The sequence below is a fragment of the Monodelphis domestica genome, chromosome 1 (assembly GCF_027887165.1).
Source record: "Monodelphis domestica isolate mMonDom1 chromosome 1, mMonDom1.pri, whole genome shotgun sequence".
Classification (NCBI taxonomy): Eukaryota; Metazoa; Chordata; class Mammalia; order Didelphimorphia; family Didelphidae; genus Monodelphis; species Monodelphis domestica.
In genome coordinates, this window is record NC_077227.1 from 384660841 (window position 1) to 384677634 (window position 16794).

Sequence of the window (16794 nt, forward strand, 5' to 3'; positions counted from 1 at the left end):
AAGACCCCAAGCACTATGAGAGACCTTCCTATATACCCCAAAGAATTAGACAATTTTTATACCAGGACAAAATAATCCAAGACAGTGATAAAAATAGAAAGATGTGAATTGGGTGAAGTAATCAGGAAATACTTCTATTTGGTAAAAGTCACTTGATAGACAAGGGGGAAGTCAGGGTGCCTGAACCCTACTTTATAAGCCTGATGATGTCAAGGATGATGTATACTGAGATGACTAGGGTAAGGAGGAGGGGCCAGACCTTAAAGTGGGGCAAAAGCCTGATGATGTATAAGGGGTATATACTAAGGTGAATGGGGTGTCACCAGGCTTCTAACTGAGGCAAAAGCCTCTATGCTAATGAAGGCCAAGTCACAAGTTCAAGACCATGATTGCTGAGGGTGCATGATGTAGCAAGTTATAGGCTGAAGCTAAAACTGAGGCCCATGCTAACAATGATTAACTATATTCAAGCAGTTATCTTACTTTAAAACTTATACTAGGCGGCAGTTGGGTAGCTCAGTGGATTGAGAGCCAGGCCTAGAGATAGGAGGTTCTAGGTTCAAGTCTGGTCCTGGACACTTCCCAGCTGTGTGACCCTGGTCAAGTCACTTGACCCCCATTGCCGAGCCCTTACCACTCTTCTGTCTTGGAGTCAATACTGTGTATTGACTCCAAGACAGAAGGTAAGAGTTAAACAAAACAAATAAAAGAAACTTATACTAAAATAATCACAAAAGGCCTACTAAGATCATCACTTGTGCTAACATTATTTTACTATCTTAGAATTACAATTGTGGTTATCTAAGAACTACTGCTAACATTAAAATCTAATCCTCATATAAGGGTGTAGGAGATTTTTCACTCACAGAATGATACCCAAAAGTCAAGAACTCTTAGGGTACTGCCTTCGTGATTGACTTGGATAGCAAGAATCTACTAGAAGGTCTTTAATGATCCAAGTGACCAATGATCTACTCAACTGAAAACTAAACTTGGTTGATCTTGGGTTTCTTATTCATTGTGCTTCCTGGAATCTCATTGTCTTATTGGTTTTAGAAGACTGGGTTTTTGATTTCATCATTTCTCCATTGGCAGATGGTTCCTAAAAAACTATCCCGGTACTTGTGGCATCTCTAGGAAGAACGATTGGACAAGCTCCTATCAAATTGGTATGTTGGAGCTGATAAAAAAATTACTGTCAAGCCTTTTGAAGGGCACTGATCTGAAGGAGGCACTGATATGTTTGTTGAATGATTAATTGGATGAGAGTAAAACATAAATCATCTAGTACGAACCCTTTATTTTAGAGGTAAAGAAAATGGTGCTCAGAGGAGTGATTTGCCCAGGGTTGTATTTCTTTTAAAATATTCATTAACACAGTATTTTAGAATTAGAAAGGAACTTAGAACACATTATAAAGAATGTCAGCACTGGAAAGAATCTTAGAAACCATTTAGAACAACCATGTTATTTAGTACATGAGAAAAGTGAGACAAAGACAGAAGGGGTGACATGTTCAAAATCACATTTCTATAAAGATTTTCATAGACTCAGAGGTAGAAAGTGGAAGAACCCTTTGAACCAATCTAATTCAACTGTCTCATTTTGTAGATGGGAAAGCTGAGGCCCAGGGAGGCTATCTCACTCATTCAAGGTCACAAAGTAACAGGGCTAGGTCTTCCATGGCCCAGTGTCTTCTCTTTGAGATCTTTTGAGATCTTTTCCTCTCATTTGAACATATCAGCTTCTTCCCAAGTGTCTTCATCATGTTCCCACTTTAATAGGTAGGAGGCAACAACGCAAAAAGTCAAGAACTAAAATATTGAGTTCTTGGTTAGAACTCTAAAGTTAACTGCTTATCTGTTATTATTGAGCAAAGAGATATTGAAACTAAAGTAGTGGAGGATTCAGATGAACATACGTATGATAAAGTATCCATTTCTATTCTGCTTTACAAGATTACAAAGTGCTTTCCCTTTGCTGTGTAGGGAATTCTAAATATTATCATCTCAGTTTTATAGATGAAGAAACTGAAGTGATTTACCTCAGTGAAAAGAGCCAGGGTCCCAATTCTAGGTCCAAGAGTTCTTTTCATTTCACTATGCTGACTAGCAGACATATGCTTGTCTTGCTTTGTGTATGTGTGTGTGTGTGTGTGTGTTCCTGAGCTAATGGTTAGATTCTTAATCTCATTACATATTGTTTGCCATCATGAAAAGCAGAATATTGGTAATTGTCAGGCACTATCTGGTCTCTAGAGTTCCCTGGAAGTCTGGAATGGTAGAGTAGAAAGGGACCTTTGGACACAGAATTTAGAATGTGAGAACTGAAAGGGGTCTTAGAGATTTCAATCACTTTTTAGCAATATCATAAAGAGGGCTCATTCTTCAGGTAGAGGTTGGACTAGATGTTGTTCAAATATCCTTTTCAATTAGTCTCCTATGATTCTTTGTGACCCTGGGCAAGTCACTTACGTTTGTTTGCCTCAGTTTCCTCATCTTTAAAATGAACTGGAGAGGTAAATGGCAAACTATTTCAGTATCTTTGCCAAGAAAACTCCAAATGGGATCATGAAGAGTCAAATATGACTGAAATGACTCAATAACATGAGGGTTCTAGGTGCTACTGCTCTCTCTCTTTACTCCTCTGGCAATTATACAGATTTTTGTGATATAATAACAACACCCTCTCACATGAGAAAAGTGTCTTACAATTTTTCAAACCCTTTCATATCCATAAACTCACTGAATCCTCATCGCAGCTCATTGAGTTCCTAGGAAAGAGAAAATGATTGCTATTGACAGAGGCAATGGTGGAAGCAAAATCCTGAATATGTCCTAGTCAGAGCTCTTTCTACTTGGCTCAAGACCACCCCCATTTGTCTTTTCTCAAACTCTGTCTCTTCAGGATTCATAGATCTGTTTGTTTGCTATACCCTCAGGCATCCATCTACACTGGTCGTGGCAAGACTCACATCTAAGCCCTAATGGCCAGTAGGACCTCCTGCTTCTTATTCTCTTGGGGCTTTCCATTTCATTATTAGAAAAACTGTTTAGAGACAGAAAACCTAGAAAAATTCATGTTAAGCCACAGTTGGTGGACTATTTAAAAGAACACTGGCCTAGGAGTTGGAAGATTCAAGTAGCAAAACTGTAGGCAAATCACTTTGTCTTTCTGAGTGTCTCTTTTCTTCTCTGTTAAGGAGGGCAATGATACTTAAATTTCCTAATTTGCTAGACTACTGTGGGGAAATTCTTTGTAAGTTATAAAGTGACAATGAAAGGGGTGCAAAATGTCTAGAGAGAGAGGAAGAATACTTGGTTATAAGTTCTAGATTTTTTCACAATGTTACTTTTTATCCCTGGGCAAGCTACTTTTTCCTGGGCCTGGGTTTTGACCTCTGTAAAATGAGAAGTTGTAATAAATGATCTTTAAGGTAACTTTCAGCTCTAATATTCTAAAGTCTGACTAAACCTGACTGTATGTTCTAAGAGTATTTCCATCTCTGATGATCTATGTGCTAAGTTCCCTCTGAACTTATATGTACTATATTTCTAGGCCTTTTTAAGCTCTAACATATTAAGTTTTATCCTTTCAAATTCTAAGATGCCTTCTCACTTTAAAACAATTTTCTAGGTGCTATGACCGAGGTACTTATTTCTCTCTGTGCTCTTGTTCTCAGGTAAAGGAAAATGTAAAGCTTTGAGGGATCACCGAGGAGAAGAAAAGGATGAATTGACCTTCTGCCAAGGAGACAGCATTGAGGTCTTTGGTTTTCTTGTATCAGGGCTTCGATGGTTTATTGGGAAACTGACATCAACAGGAGAGATTGGTTTTGTCCAAACCAAACATGTAGCTCCTGATTCTTATGTTCCATTGTAAGTATTTAGGCCCTGGAGTGAAGGCCTTGTTCTAGAGCATTCCAGAAATGAGAAATAATTTTCATCTCTTTTCTCCAGATCAAGATAAAGTGCTGGGTTTAGAGGGTAGTAACATGGGGTATATCAAGCTTTCCTGACTTATCTGTAAAAAAAAAAAAAGATAATTTTTCTCTCTGTGTTATATTAATGTAGGAACAAGGCCACTGCCTTCCTCAGTGATGAGGAGAGATTGTCCTTTTGGAACCCAGGAAATGACAGGGAAAGAGACTGTGCTGACTTTATCCGATCTCTAACCCATACTGATATATCTTCCATATACTGGCTCAGTGAATTTTCCCAAGATCCTTTTGAAACTCAGACTCCTAGTATGGGTAAGAGAATTTCATTGTCCTAAGAAAGAATACATTCTTTTTTCATTTCTCATATCTACTGCTTACTCTTTATGTTAATAGTTCTTAAAGTTTTTTGGTCTCGGGACCTTTTGATACACTTGAAAATTATTTGAGGACACCTTTACACTTTATAAATTATTGAAGCCCCCAAAGAGCTTTTGTTTATGTGAGTTATATCTGTCCACATTTACTATATTAAAAAATCACTGGTATAATTTAAAAATATTCATGAATTCATTTAAATATATTTTAATAAACCTGTTATATGTTGAGATGACACATTTTAATGAAAAATAACTATTTTTCAAAACAAAAAATTCAGTGAAAAGGATAGCATCATTTTTCATATCTTTTCAATTTTTTAATGTCTTATTTAATAGAAGACAATTGATTCTCAAATTCACTTCTATATTTAATCCATGGCAATATATTGTTTTGGTTGAAGAAAATCCAACCACAGAGATATGTAGTTGGAAAGGGGAGGAATATTTTAATAAATAGATAAATTCTTTGTATGATTATGAAAATAGTTTTGACCTTGCAGATCCCCCAAAAGGTTCTCATGGCCTCCTAGAAATCCTTGGACCATAGTTTGAGACCTTCTGCCTTATATGAACTTAGTGAAGTCACCTAATCTCCTTTTAGTTCACTGTAAAATGTGGGGGTTGGAGGGAAGTCAGACTAAATGGTCTCTGAGGGTCCTTCAAGCTATAGAAACATGATCAATTTCTATTTGCTATTAAGGGATTGTAGCTCCCACTTCAAATTGCCAGAAGACCTGGGGTCACCTCTCAGTTTAAAACACTATTGAGATGGCTCTCTTTCATTGTGATCCCAGAGATAGAATTGCTACTCTTTTCATTTAATATCTGGGCTTGGAAATTAAATTTAAATCCTCAAACATTTTTGACAAGCTACCATTTATTTGTACAGTATTGTGCTTAGTGCTGGGGACAGTTATGATTAAAGGATACACGCGCTCTTTCCTATGGAGTTCACAGCCTAATAGTGGGGATAGAGTGCACATAGACACAGATAACAATTATTTAAGAAAAAAAAACATAACAGAGATCAATGATTTCGCATAATTTACAACCTTTCGAGTCCTAACTTAGCACCAAGATCTTCCTGGCTTAAAATGTACAAAAATATTCATCAGAGGTTGCTAATCTGTTGATTAACTTCAGCTATCTCATCTGAACTAGTCTTTACCATCCATTGATGAATCCCAGTTTGAAGACTTTCCAACATGGTAGAACCTTGTAGAGCTTGCTCTCCACTTGAATAACATTTGAGAACTGAGACCATCCATTCTATAATGAGGCATCAAAGGACCTCTAGTCTTTTACTTTGGTAGAGGATTTTCCCTCTTTGGATGGAGCTTGTGATTTCACTGACTGAAAAATCCCAGGAAACTCCTTCTACCAGTGCAGACCACACACAGATCTGCAACTGACAGCCTTAAGAGAGTTGCCCGAGGCACTGAGACGGAGGTTCAACGACTTGTTCAGGAGGGCACAGACATATATGAGGTTCAAAACCAGGTCTTCTTTACTCTGAATTGGACTTTTTATCCACAAGGCTATAATGTCTTCCTGTATTTTAAAGTAATATATTTTTTAAAATGAGGACCACAAAGGATGAACAGGGTTTCAATAGGGGGAAACAGGGAGTAGGTTGCATTCTGAGCCCAGAGAATGGTTTTAGAAGATTTATGGAGGTGGGAGAGTGTAAAATGTGAACTACAGTTGGAGAATAGTGTGGTTAGCCTAGAACATAGAACACATGAGGGAGAATAGTGAAAGATAGACTGGAAATGAAGATTAAATTCTGGTCATAGTAGTCCCTATCCTCTCCATCAGTGCAGATCATACCTCAACCATGCTTTCTAATTAAATGATATTCCTTTTCATCTTCTCCCATAAATCCATTTCCTTCCTTTTGAACTTCTTACATTTTGGGGACGCCAGAGTAGTGTTTAAGATATCAATCTTTTATCTCACCATCTTGTTCCATGGCTAGTCCACTTTTTTTTTTCTCTTGATCATACATTTCCTTAATGATATCTTTATGGGACTTCTTCCACATTTGTAATCATTAGAAGTATGGTGCAGCAGGGCATCTGGGTGGCTCAGTGGATAGAGTCAGGCCTAGAGCTAGCTTTGAATGTGGTCTCAGATACTTCCTAGCTGTGTAACCCTGGGCAAATCATTTAACTCCAATTGCTTAGCCCTTGCTGCTCTTCTATCTTTAGAATCAATACTAGGACAGAAGGTAAGGATTAAAAAAATAATTATAGTCTTTTTAAAAACCATCCTGATCACTACTCATATGTTTGTCAAGATACTCTTGCCACATGAGTACATCAGTTTTATAAATATTGCATAAAAGACAAAAGGTAAACATATGAGTTGGTAGTTATATTTGGTCTGGTCCAGATGCTCTTGTTAACTTTGTTTGCTTAAGTGCCATTTCGACTTCCTCATAGAGACACTGGTGACTGAGATGTTAAGATTCAAATCTGGTGGCTCCATTACTGTTAACAATGAAAATACATTGGGATAGAAATGTAGAGATATTTGTTTTAGTTTCTTCTATTTGTTGTCTTGCTGCAAGTTTCATCTGTGAATCCGCTTAGGATGATGTGATTTAGTTGGGTCTTATGCCAAAATTTCTGTAGAGTTGTCTTCACTCCCACTGATTTTTATAGTTTGCGAGATGATCACAACTTTTTCTTTCATTCTTCTCTGTATTCTCTCTTTTTTTTTTAAACCCTTACCTTAAGTCTTAGAGTCAAGATTGTGTTTTGGTTCCAAGGTAGAAAAGTGTGGTAAGAGCTAAGCAATGGAGATTAAGTGTCTTGGCCAGGATCACACAGCTTGGAAGTATCTGAAATCAGATTTGAACCTAGGACTTCCCATCTCTAGGCTTGGCTCCCAGTCACTGAGCCACTAGCTACTGCACCTTCATGGTGCTCTGTAAATAAGTTTTCACAGTGCCTGGCACACAATAGACATTTAATACATAGTTATTGATTGATCATTCTAAACCCATATTTCCTTTGGTTATTGTTTCTCTGCCTCATTGGGAGATAAAGTATTTATTAGCAGTTTTGAGGTACTTTTCATCTCCATGTTATGGCAACTGTCTTTATAGCAATTTTATAGATGATGATGAGGAGGACTACATCTTTGCCTTTTTTCTATTTCCTATTTTTTAGCATTGACAAATTATTTGAATAGGCCACATTGAAACAATTACAGCTATCCACATGGTGTTCTATTTACTTTCTTTCTAATTTAATGTTTTTTGACATTTCCCCTAACTAGTTTAGGGTCTGACTACACAGAAAGCTCATTCTTATGACTCCCACACAAGTTGCCTACCTTTAAAGGAAGTTATTTCATTTTTCATAATGTTGTTTGGTGGTTATTAAGTCTAGTACCTTCAGCCTCTTTTTCTGAAAGAAAGTATACATGATTTCTGATTAATCTACAAATCTTTACTCTTTTTTATTTCTCAAACTTGAATCCACACTTTCCTGTGCTTTTAATTTTTGTTGGGGGTAGGGATCCTTCCCTGTGACCACCATCACATCTAAGTGACTGAGTATCAGTATCATTTACTTGTTTATGCAGGATCTTCCTCTTTTATACACCTTCTCTATTTTTTCATCCTCTCTATAGGCACATAAGCTACCATGATCTCCATGGTACCCTTTTTGTTTATATGAGCAACAAAAAACAAAGTGATCAAATATCCAATGAAATGACATTTGTTGTTGTCTCTTGGGTATACAATTCCTTTATTTGTCTCTCCAAGGAACGTAGTGAGCATAATTCTGTTCAAATGCTACTTCCTTTTCTTCTAGTTCCTTCTAGTTTCGTCTATAACAAGACTATTGATGTTGGTGATGTTGTTTTAAAAAAACTATTGTTAGTTTATTGGTCATAGGATACATCTTTCCTAACTGGACCTTCTTCTCACTCATAGCTACCATGTACATTAGTTCAGGCCTTCATTACTTTTCACCTAGATTAATGCTACAGCCTCTTAATTGGTCTCCCAACCTCAATTTTCTCACCAATCCAATCTATCCTAGAAAATCCTGTCAAAGTAATTTTCCATAAGCCCAGATGTGATCATGTGTCTCCCTTATTCAGCCAATTCCAGTGGATCTCTATTGGCCATTAGATAACATACAAATTCTTCTCATTAGTTTTTAAAATTTCATTCAATCTGCCTCACCGTTCTGTCTACATTGGATGGTATTTCCCATCTTCCACTCTGGAATCTAGACAAATTGCCCTTCTCTCAGTTCCTCTCACATGACATTCCATCTCCCGTCTCCATGCTTTTGCACTAATCATTTCTCAGGCACAAAATACATTTTCTCCTCTCATGGAGTTTCTTTCTTCCTATAAGCTATAACTCAGGAACCATCTTCTGTATGAAGCCTTTCCTGATGCCCCCCAACATCTAAAATACCCTCTCTTCCATACAACCTTCTATTTAACTACTTTTTAATATATTTATATTTATTAACTTAATAATGATGGTGCACATATTTTTATATGTATTTGTCTCTTCTGTTAGAACGTAAGCTCATTTTAAGTAAAGATTGTTTCATTTTTTGTACTTGTATCTCTAGCACCTAGCACAGTACCTGGAACATAGTATGTGTTTAATAATAATTAAGTATTATTAGTATATAGTACATATAAACATAAGTAATAATAATTAATAATGATAATTTTTCAAAAGCCATACCTCCCACCTTAGAATCAATACTATGTATTGGTTCAAAAGCAGAAGAGGGCTAGGCATTGGGGGTGGGGATTAAGTGACTTGCCCGGGTCACACAGTTAGGAAGTGTCTGAGGCCACATTTGAACCCAAGACCTCCTGTCTCTATACCTGGTTCTCAGTCCATTGAGCCACCCAGCTGTCCCCCAAATACATAATTATTGACTGATTAAGTGCCTGACATATCAAAGTGCTTATTTATTAAATTTATTAAATGGCTTATTTAAACAAGTGGTCTTTGAAAAAAACTGGGAAATGGATTGAGGAGTGGGTATTGATAAGGATTAAAACCATTTCCTAAAGACATTTAACCTATATAAATCTATTATAATCAGGAAATTGATTTCTATGTTTTTTATGTGCTAAACGAGAATAGAAGTCAGCTCAGCGAACAAATACTTGATCTCCTTGGCATAAGGAGAGATAAGGCAAACAAGGGCAACCCAACCCCAACTTAAAATATAAACTCAATTGTAAAGTCAGAGCAGGATTATAAAATATTATTAGCGTTATGTATTGCCTCATAAAACAGTGGAGGGAAAATAAGTTTTAAAAAACTGGGCAAGAGAGTCAACTAAGCAAAGTCACTCTGAGAGTATTAAGGATACAATTGGGATTCCTATAGACAGGAAATGGAAACAGTCTATAAAAATTTTTATAACAATCTCTTTTGACCATTAAACACAGTGGATCTGCCACATTTGAACTCCAGGATATACTGTAAGAAGGAGTGAGAATAAGATATTCCTACCTTATTGCAGCTGTCAAGCAACATTAGATCTCCTGAGCCAAAAAGTCAAAGAGAGCCTACTGAAGGAACTGGGAGTAGATGAACAACTCATTAGCCTTTCTCTAGCTGATGAGAATTCTATAGATAATAATTCACATTTATGTAGTACTTTAAAGTTTATTAATTATTTAACTTCTGTGAACAAAACACTGTGTAGTAAGAGTAAACTGGGAGGGAAGATGGCACACACAATTTAAAGTACGTATGGTCCCTATCTTCATGGAGCTTAATATAATGAGGGGTCAAGTTATAAGTAAAGATAACTTCAATACACATATATGTGCTAGACAGGTATCAAACCAAATACTTTGCCAATCATCCAAAGATGATGATCATTGCCACCAGCAGGTTTGACGGCTTCCTGGAATATGTTATTTGAATGGGATTTTAAAGGATGAATAAAATTTCAGTAGGTAAAGAGAGGAGGGAGGGAGGACACTCAGTTTATGAAACAGTGTCATCAAAGGCATTGATATAGGAAAATGAAGGCAGGTTTCAAATATGAAGTATAGTTCCATTTGTCTGGAGCGTATTATGCATGGAAGGGAGAAATATGAGATTAATTTGGAAAGGTACTGTAGCAACACATTGAGGAAGACTTTGAATGCCATGAGAAGGACCTTAAATTCCTTGCCAAACACTTTCCTTCCAACAACTCAATAAAGTAGGTAGTGAAAGTATTTTTATCTCCAGAAGAGGTCTCTAGTGCAAAACATATCTGAATAGAAATCACCCTTGAAATAGTCTCTAAAACTGATCAACAAACCTCTTCCTAAAGACCTCCAGTGATAGGAAACTCACACTGCCATCCACCCTTCAGCCACACCAGGATAGCACACTTCATTTATTTTTTTTAATTGCTCTGGATTTCCTTTTTCTCTCCCTTGACACTGAGTTCTTACCATTGCATATAATTCTGTCATTCAGGCTCAAGCAGAATAAATCTAATTCTTCTTCCCAGTTACAACTCTTCAGGGTCTTGAAGACAGTGGTTATGCTCCCCTTGTGCTCTTCTCCTTCAACAGACTGTGGCTATGGAGATGAACTTTGAAATTAAAGAGAGGGGCACAAGTCCAAGTACCTGTTAGTCCTGTACTATATTGGGAATGCTATTATGTAAAATAGAGTGAAGCATGGCATAATGGATAGAGAGCTAGCCTTAGAGCCAAGTGAATCCAACTGGACAAACCAGTCTCTCAGTGCTCTAGGCAACTCTCTAAGACTCTAAGTTGTAAAGAAGGTGCTGATTTGCTCACGGGAGGAATCCCCATATAGCAATAATTGAAAGATCCAGTCCCTATTCCTGTGCATATATAAACAGTCATTCATATGTGTGTATGTATGTGTGTGTGTGTGTTGCTCTTCAGTCATTTTTAATTGTGTCTGAGTCTTTATCAACCCATTGGAATTTTCTTGGCAAAGATACTTGAGTGGTTTGTCATTTCCTTCTCTAACTCATTGTACAGATGAGAAAACTGAAACCAGCAGGGTAACTGACTTTCTCAGGGTCACACAGCTAATAAGAGTCTGAGGTAAGATTTGAATTTGAATTTGGAGGTTTCCTCCAGGCCTGGTGATCTACCCCCTGAGCAACCTACCTGCCTCTCTAAATGTATATATGTATATACATACATATACATATAGATATATATATATATGTGCTTTTTAAAAACTTTTCACCTCACCACATATATGCAATTATATTATATAAGTGTAAATATACATATTTACCTAGCTATTGTGGAGTGAAGAAGTTTGGAAAAGCATGAAGAGATTTGGATTGGGAGATGGAAGACTCAAGTTTGAGGTCTAGTTCTACCACTAGTGTGACCTTGGGCTTAGGTTGGGTAATTCTTACGTTCTTGGGGTCTCACCTTCTTCTTCTTCTCTTAAATGAGGGGATTAGAGAAGATGGATTTTAAGGGCTGTCTCAGTTTAAGATTCTGTGCTTTGAAGGGAAGAAACATCATAGAAACACTGAATGTCAGTGTTGGAAAGGTCCTTAGTACATAGCACGTGGGATGTTATCATTGGGAGAGACCTTTAAGAAATTTTAGAGACTATCTCATCAAACTCCTCAATTTAGAAATGAGAAAATGAAAGTTCAAATTAGTAAATAATTTAGAACTTTTTAGGAAAGAATAAACAAACTCTTATCTCCTTAGAGACAGAGCATCAAAATCACTAGAGTCAAAATATAATATCTCCAAGTTAGATAGTCAAGTTTCTGAAGGGCATGGTGCAGTAGAAAAGGGTGTTAGATGCAATCAAGAGGATCTAGGTACAAATTCTGGTTCTGCCTCTTACCATCAGCTCTGGAAAGCTTCTTGATCATGCTGGGCCTCAATTTCTTTCTTTTTAATTAATTTTAATTTTTTCTAGATTATTACAATTTCCAATAGTCCTTTTATAACATTTTGCAATCCATTTTTTTCTCCCTACCTCTCTCCTCTTCCTGCTTCCTAAAACAGCAGGTAATATGATATAGATTGTATATGTGTTATCATACAATACATATTTCCATGCTCATTATGTTGTGAAAAAAGATACATATTGCTTCCACTAGAGAAAAATTCGTGGAGGAAATAAATTGAAGAATGACATGTTTCAGTTTGCATTCAGACTCAGTCGGTTCCCTCTATGACAGTGGAGAGCCATTTTTTGTCAAGAGTCTGTCATGGATCCAAGTTGTCATGGATCCTTGCCATTGCTGAGAATAATTAAGTCCTATACAGTAGATCATCGTATGTGATTGCTGTTAAATCGTATAATGTACTACAACTTGTTCAGCCATTCCCCAACTCATGGACATCCCTTCAGTTTCTAGTTCTTTGCCACCACAAAAAGAACTGCTACAAATATTTTTGCAAAAGTAGCTCACTTCCCCTTATCTTTGATCCCTTTCAGATACAGATTTAGTAGTGTTATTGCTGGGTCAAAGGGTTTGCACAGTTTTATGGACCTTTAGGCATGTTTCCAAATTACTCCCCCAAATGTTTGGATCAGTTTACAGTTCCACCAACAGTGTATTAATATGCTAATTTCCCATATCACCTCCAACATTTAAAATTTTCCCTTTTTTTGGCCTTATTAGTCAGTCTGATAGGAGTGAGATGGCACCTCAGAGTTGTTTTAATTTGTGTGTCTTTAATTAATAGTGATTTGGAGAATTTTTTCATATTACTAAAGACCTCAATTTCTTAATCTGTAAAATGAAGGTATTGGACTATTGGATCAGTCTTGTCAGATTCATGACCTGAGGCCCTGACCAATTGGGAAATCTTTAGCAAGACAAATAAAAATATAATAATACATTGATAGTGTTGAATTGTGGTTTCTAAGTCAATATGAGGCTGCAAGCACCTGTTTCTACTTGAGTCTGCTACCACTGCAATAGATGACTCTCAAGATCCTCTCTAGCTTTAAATCTATGATCCTATAATACTATGAAGTAAGATGCAGATGACTGGTTGTCTGAACCTAATGGTTCTCTACCATCTTCACACATTACTGCTTTGCTGTCCAGGTAAGTTTGAGTCATCCCAGAGCCACTGGATATCCTGTGGATAGTTGTGGTGACAAAGAGCTGGAAACTGAGGGATTCCCATCAATTGGGGAATGACTAAACAAGCTGTGGTTTATGATTATAATGGAATACTCCTGGGCTGTAAGAACTGGTGAAGGGCTAATTTTAGAAAAATATGGAAAGACCTATGTGAAATTATGACGAGTAAAATGAGCAGAACCAAGAGAACATTATATACAGCAACAGAAATGTTTGAAGAATGACTTGTATGTATGTGTTCACCTCCAGAGAAATGACTGGTAAATAGAAACAAGTAAGACATAGTTTTATACATGCATATTTCTTTTTGTTAAATGATCCCTTCTCTAGTGCAAGAAGGGGAGGGAGGAACCTGGGATTTCAATTTAAAAACACACAAATAAATAAAGTCATGATGCTAGATCCTGGGAGTGGTGCCCAATATGCCAGCTGTGAAGGGAAGGTTGATAAAATCTCTTTATCTTCCCACAGTGTCTATAGCCCAAGTTTTAGAGAGAGGCCAGCCTGGTGAAACCTGGGAAGAAGACACAGACATCAGCTCCCAAAGATGCAGTGACTCTGAGGAATCCTCACTAACCTCAGATAGCTATCATTTGCCTCAGCCAGATGACCTCGATGATCCTGAGGTCTTGATGGACCTGAGTGCTGGGCATGAGGAAGAGGATGACCCTGCTGCAAGCCTTCATCCTATCCTGACTCTGCTGAACCAAGAGGGCTATGCAGGGCATTTTGAGAGCCTCTATGACCTTTCCTTCTCACTTCCTGCTTCTTCCTTCTATGGTTTCTCCGATGAGGATGAACTCATCACTTACCTGGGGACCTCCAGAAACTGTGCCAAGCGGCATCACATGACCTGGGCACATGCCCGCCTCTGCTTCCTCTTGGGACGCCTGAGTGTTAAGAAGGTCAAACTTTCCCAGGCCCGGGTGTACTTTGAGGAAGCTCTCCACGTCTTGAGTGAAGGTTTTAGGGATCCGTCTCTGATTGCTGCTCTCTACATTAATTTGGCAGCCATCTTCTTGAAGCAGAAACTGAGACCCCAGGCTTGTTCAGCTTTGTTGGAGAAGGCAGCTTCCCTGCTGGCCTGCCTGCCCACTGGGGGCGTGAGAGCTGAAAACGAGCTGGAAGTGGTGGCTCACCTCCTGAGGGAGGCCATTGCTTCAGGGAGCAGCGCCTTGGAGGCCCGGGCCTGCTTCCTGGCCATCCGTCTGCTTCTCAACGTGGGCCAGTATGACGAAGCCCTGCCCTTCGTAGAGCGCTTGCACCTCCTCGCAGGCCCACCCCCTGCTGCCATCTTGAGCTTCTTATATGATAAGAAATACCTTCCTCACCTGGCACTGGCCTCAGCCCGCCAATATAGCTCCCGCAGGACCCCAGGGACAGCCATATCTCTCTGGCAAGTCAGCCTGGTCCTACAGAATGCTGGGAAACTCCTCAAGTCCTCATCCTCGGGCTATGGGGACATTTCTGCCCTGGCCTGCCCTTCTCTCAGACAAGCCTTAGTTGCCTCTCAGGAGCAGGGGGACGTCAGGACGCAGAGGACGCTCTGTATCATTCTGTCCAAAATGTATTTCCAGCATAATTTATCCGATGGGGTCATCTACTACCTGACCCGAGCCATGGCTCTGGGTCAGCTGTTGGGAGAGAAAGACACATTTGAGTCTTCCCTGTGCCTGGGCTGGGCCTACCTCTCAGCTCGCCATGCAGGGAGGGCTCTGGAAATCCTGATGCCCCTTCTCTCCTCCCTGTGGGAGACAGGCAGCGTTCTCCAGAAGGGGGTAGTGCACAATCTCCTGGGGCTCGCTCATGAAGGGGAAGGCCAGGTGACTCAGGCCACCAAGAACTATCACTGGGCCCTGGAGGTGGCTGAGGAGATGGGGCACGTTCAGAACCAGGCAGTCGCCTTGGCCAATCTGGGCCACCTAATCTTTAGGTCCCGGAACCGGCTGCTGGCAGAGCAGCACCTGACCCAGGCTGTTCAGCTGTTCTGTGAGCTCCAGACCAGCAAGGAGGTCGACACGGAGCTGGGACACGTGATGCTGTGGCTGGCCCAGGTGCTGGTGGATAGGCACAAGATAGACGAGGGCCGTCTCTGTTATGAGATGGCTTTGCTCTTTGGCCTGAAGCATCAGCATCTAAAGAGTGAGTATGGCTCCGAAGGCCTCCTGAAGCAAGTGACAATGATGTCATTTTTTCCTGATCCCCTCCTTTAAGGCCTTCAGATCTCTCATGTTCTGTAGGAGCAAGATAAGGCACTACGGCAAGAATGCCATATCTGAAGTCAAGAAGTTTGTCGTTCAGTTGTTTTTGAATTCTGTCAGACTCTTCATGATCCCATTTAGAGTTCTCTTGGCAGAGATACTAGAGCAATTTACTATTTCCTCCTCCAGCTTTTTAAAAAAATATATTTTAAAATATATTTTATATATGAAGCAACTGAGGTAAACAGGATTAAGATATTTCCCAGAGTCACACAGCTATTCAGTGTCTGAGGCTAGATTTGAATTCAAGACTTCCTGATTACAAGTTCAGTGCTCTGCCACAACATCACCTAGCTGCCCCAAAGGCTGGGAGACCTTAGTTCAAATTCTGACTGCCACATTTTTGCTGAGTATATCTGGGCACACATCACATCAACATCCTGAGCCTCATTTTCCTATTTTGTAAAAGGGAGACAATAGTATTTGGATTCCTTTGTTTCATAGAGGTTTATCTCTGGAAATACTTCATAAGCTTGAAATGCTATGGAAAACTGAGTTATGAAGATTAACCTGACAGTTAAAGGCTCTGCCCAGTCTATATCCAAACGAACTTTCTAGTCTTATTTTATTTGATGGCATTTCACATGCTCTGTGCTTCTGCCATACTGTGCTGATCATTGGTAATTGGCTCCTGCCCTCTCCTATAGTCACCCATTTGTTTTTGGACTCATACCTAGAAGACCCTTCCCTTCTCTTTTAGATCCTTCTTTCCCTTCTAAGACCCCACTTAGATACCACTTTCTGCATGAAATCACCTCTCATCCTCCCAGCTAAAAGTGATTTTTCCTCACCCAAATCTCTCATTGTTCTCTACTTGTTATGTGTACATTTTATCTTTCCACTAGATTATAGCAATAATAATTCTAATGTTCCCAAAGTCCTTCACATACATTATCTCATTTGGTCAACCAGGCCTTCATATGAAGTAATTAGTATAAGCATTATTTTCTCAATATTACAGATGAGGAAACTGAGGCTCAGACAGGAAGTGAATTGTCCAAGGTTATGCAGCGTGTGAGTGACTGAGGGATGAAAACCGACTTAGGTCCCAGACTCAATCTGACCCACCTAGACAAATGTTCGAATACAGGTCTACCCAT

The 16794-nt window shown here is 38.9% G+C and overlaps 1 protein-coding gene across 5 annotated transcripts in view; it reads left to right on the forward strand.

Annotated features, from left to right (window-relative positions):
* SH3TC2 (SH3 domain and tetratricopeptide repeats 2) overlaps nucleotides 1–16794 on the forward strand; it is a 77822-nt gene that overhangs the window by 30920 nt on the left and 30108 nt on the right. For all 5 annotated transcript variants that reach the window (XM_056811605.1, XM_056811606.1, XM_016428384.2 and 2 more), the window contains 4 exons: nucleotides 1096–1169; nucleotides 3683–3878; nucleotides 4074–4252; nucleotides 13905–15575. In XM_056811605.1, coding sequence (XP_056667583.1) covers nucleotides 1096–1169; nucleotides 3683–3878; nucleotides 4074–4252; nucleotides 13905–15575 — 2120 coding nt within the window. The remainder of the gene's footprint in view (nucleotides 1–1095; nucleotides 1170–3682; nucleotides 3879–4073; nucleotides 4253–13904; nucleotides 15576–16794) is intronic.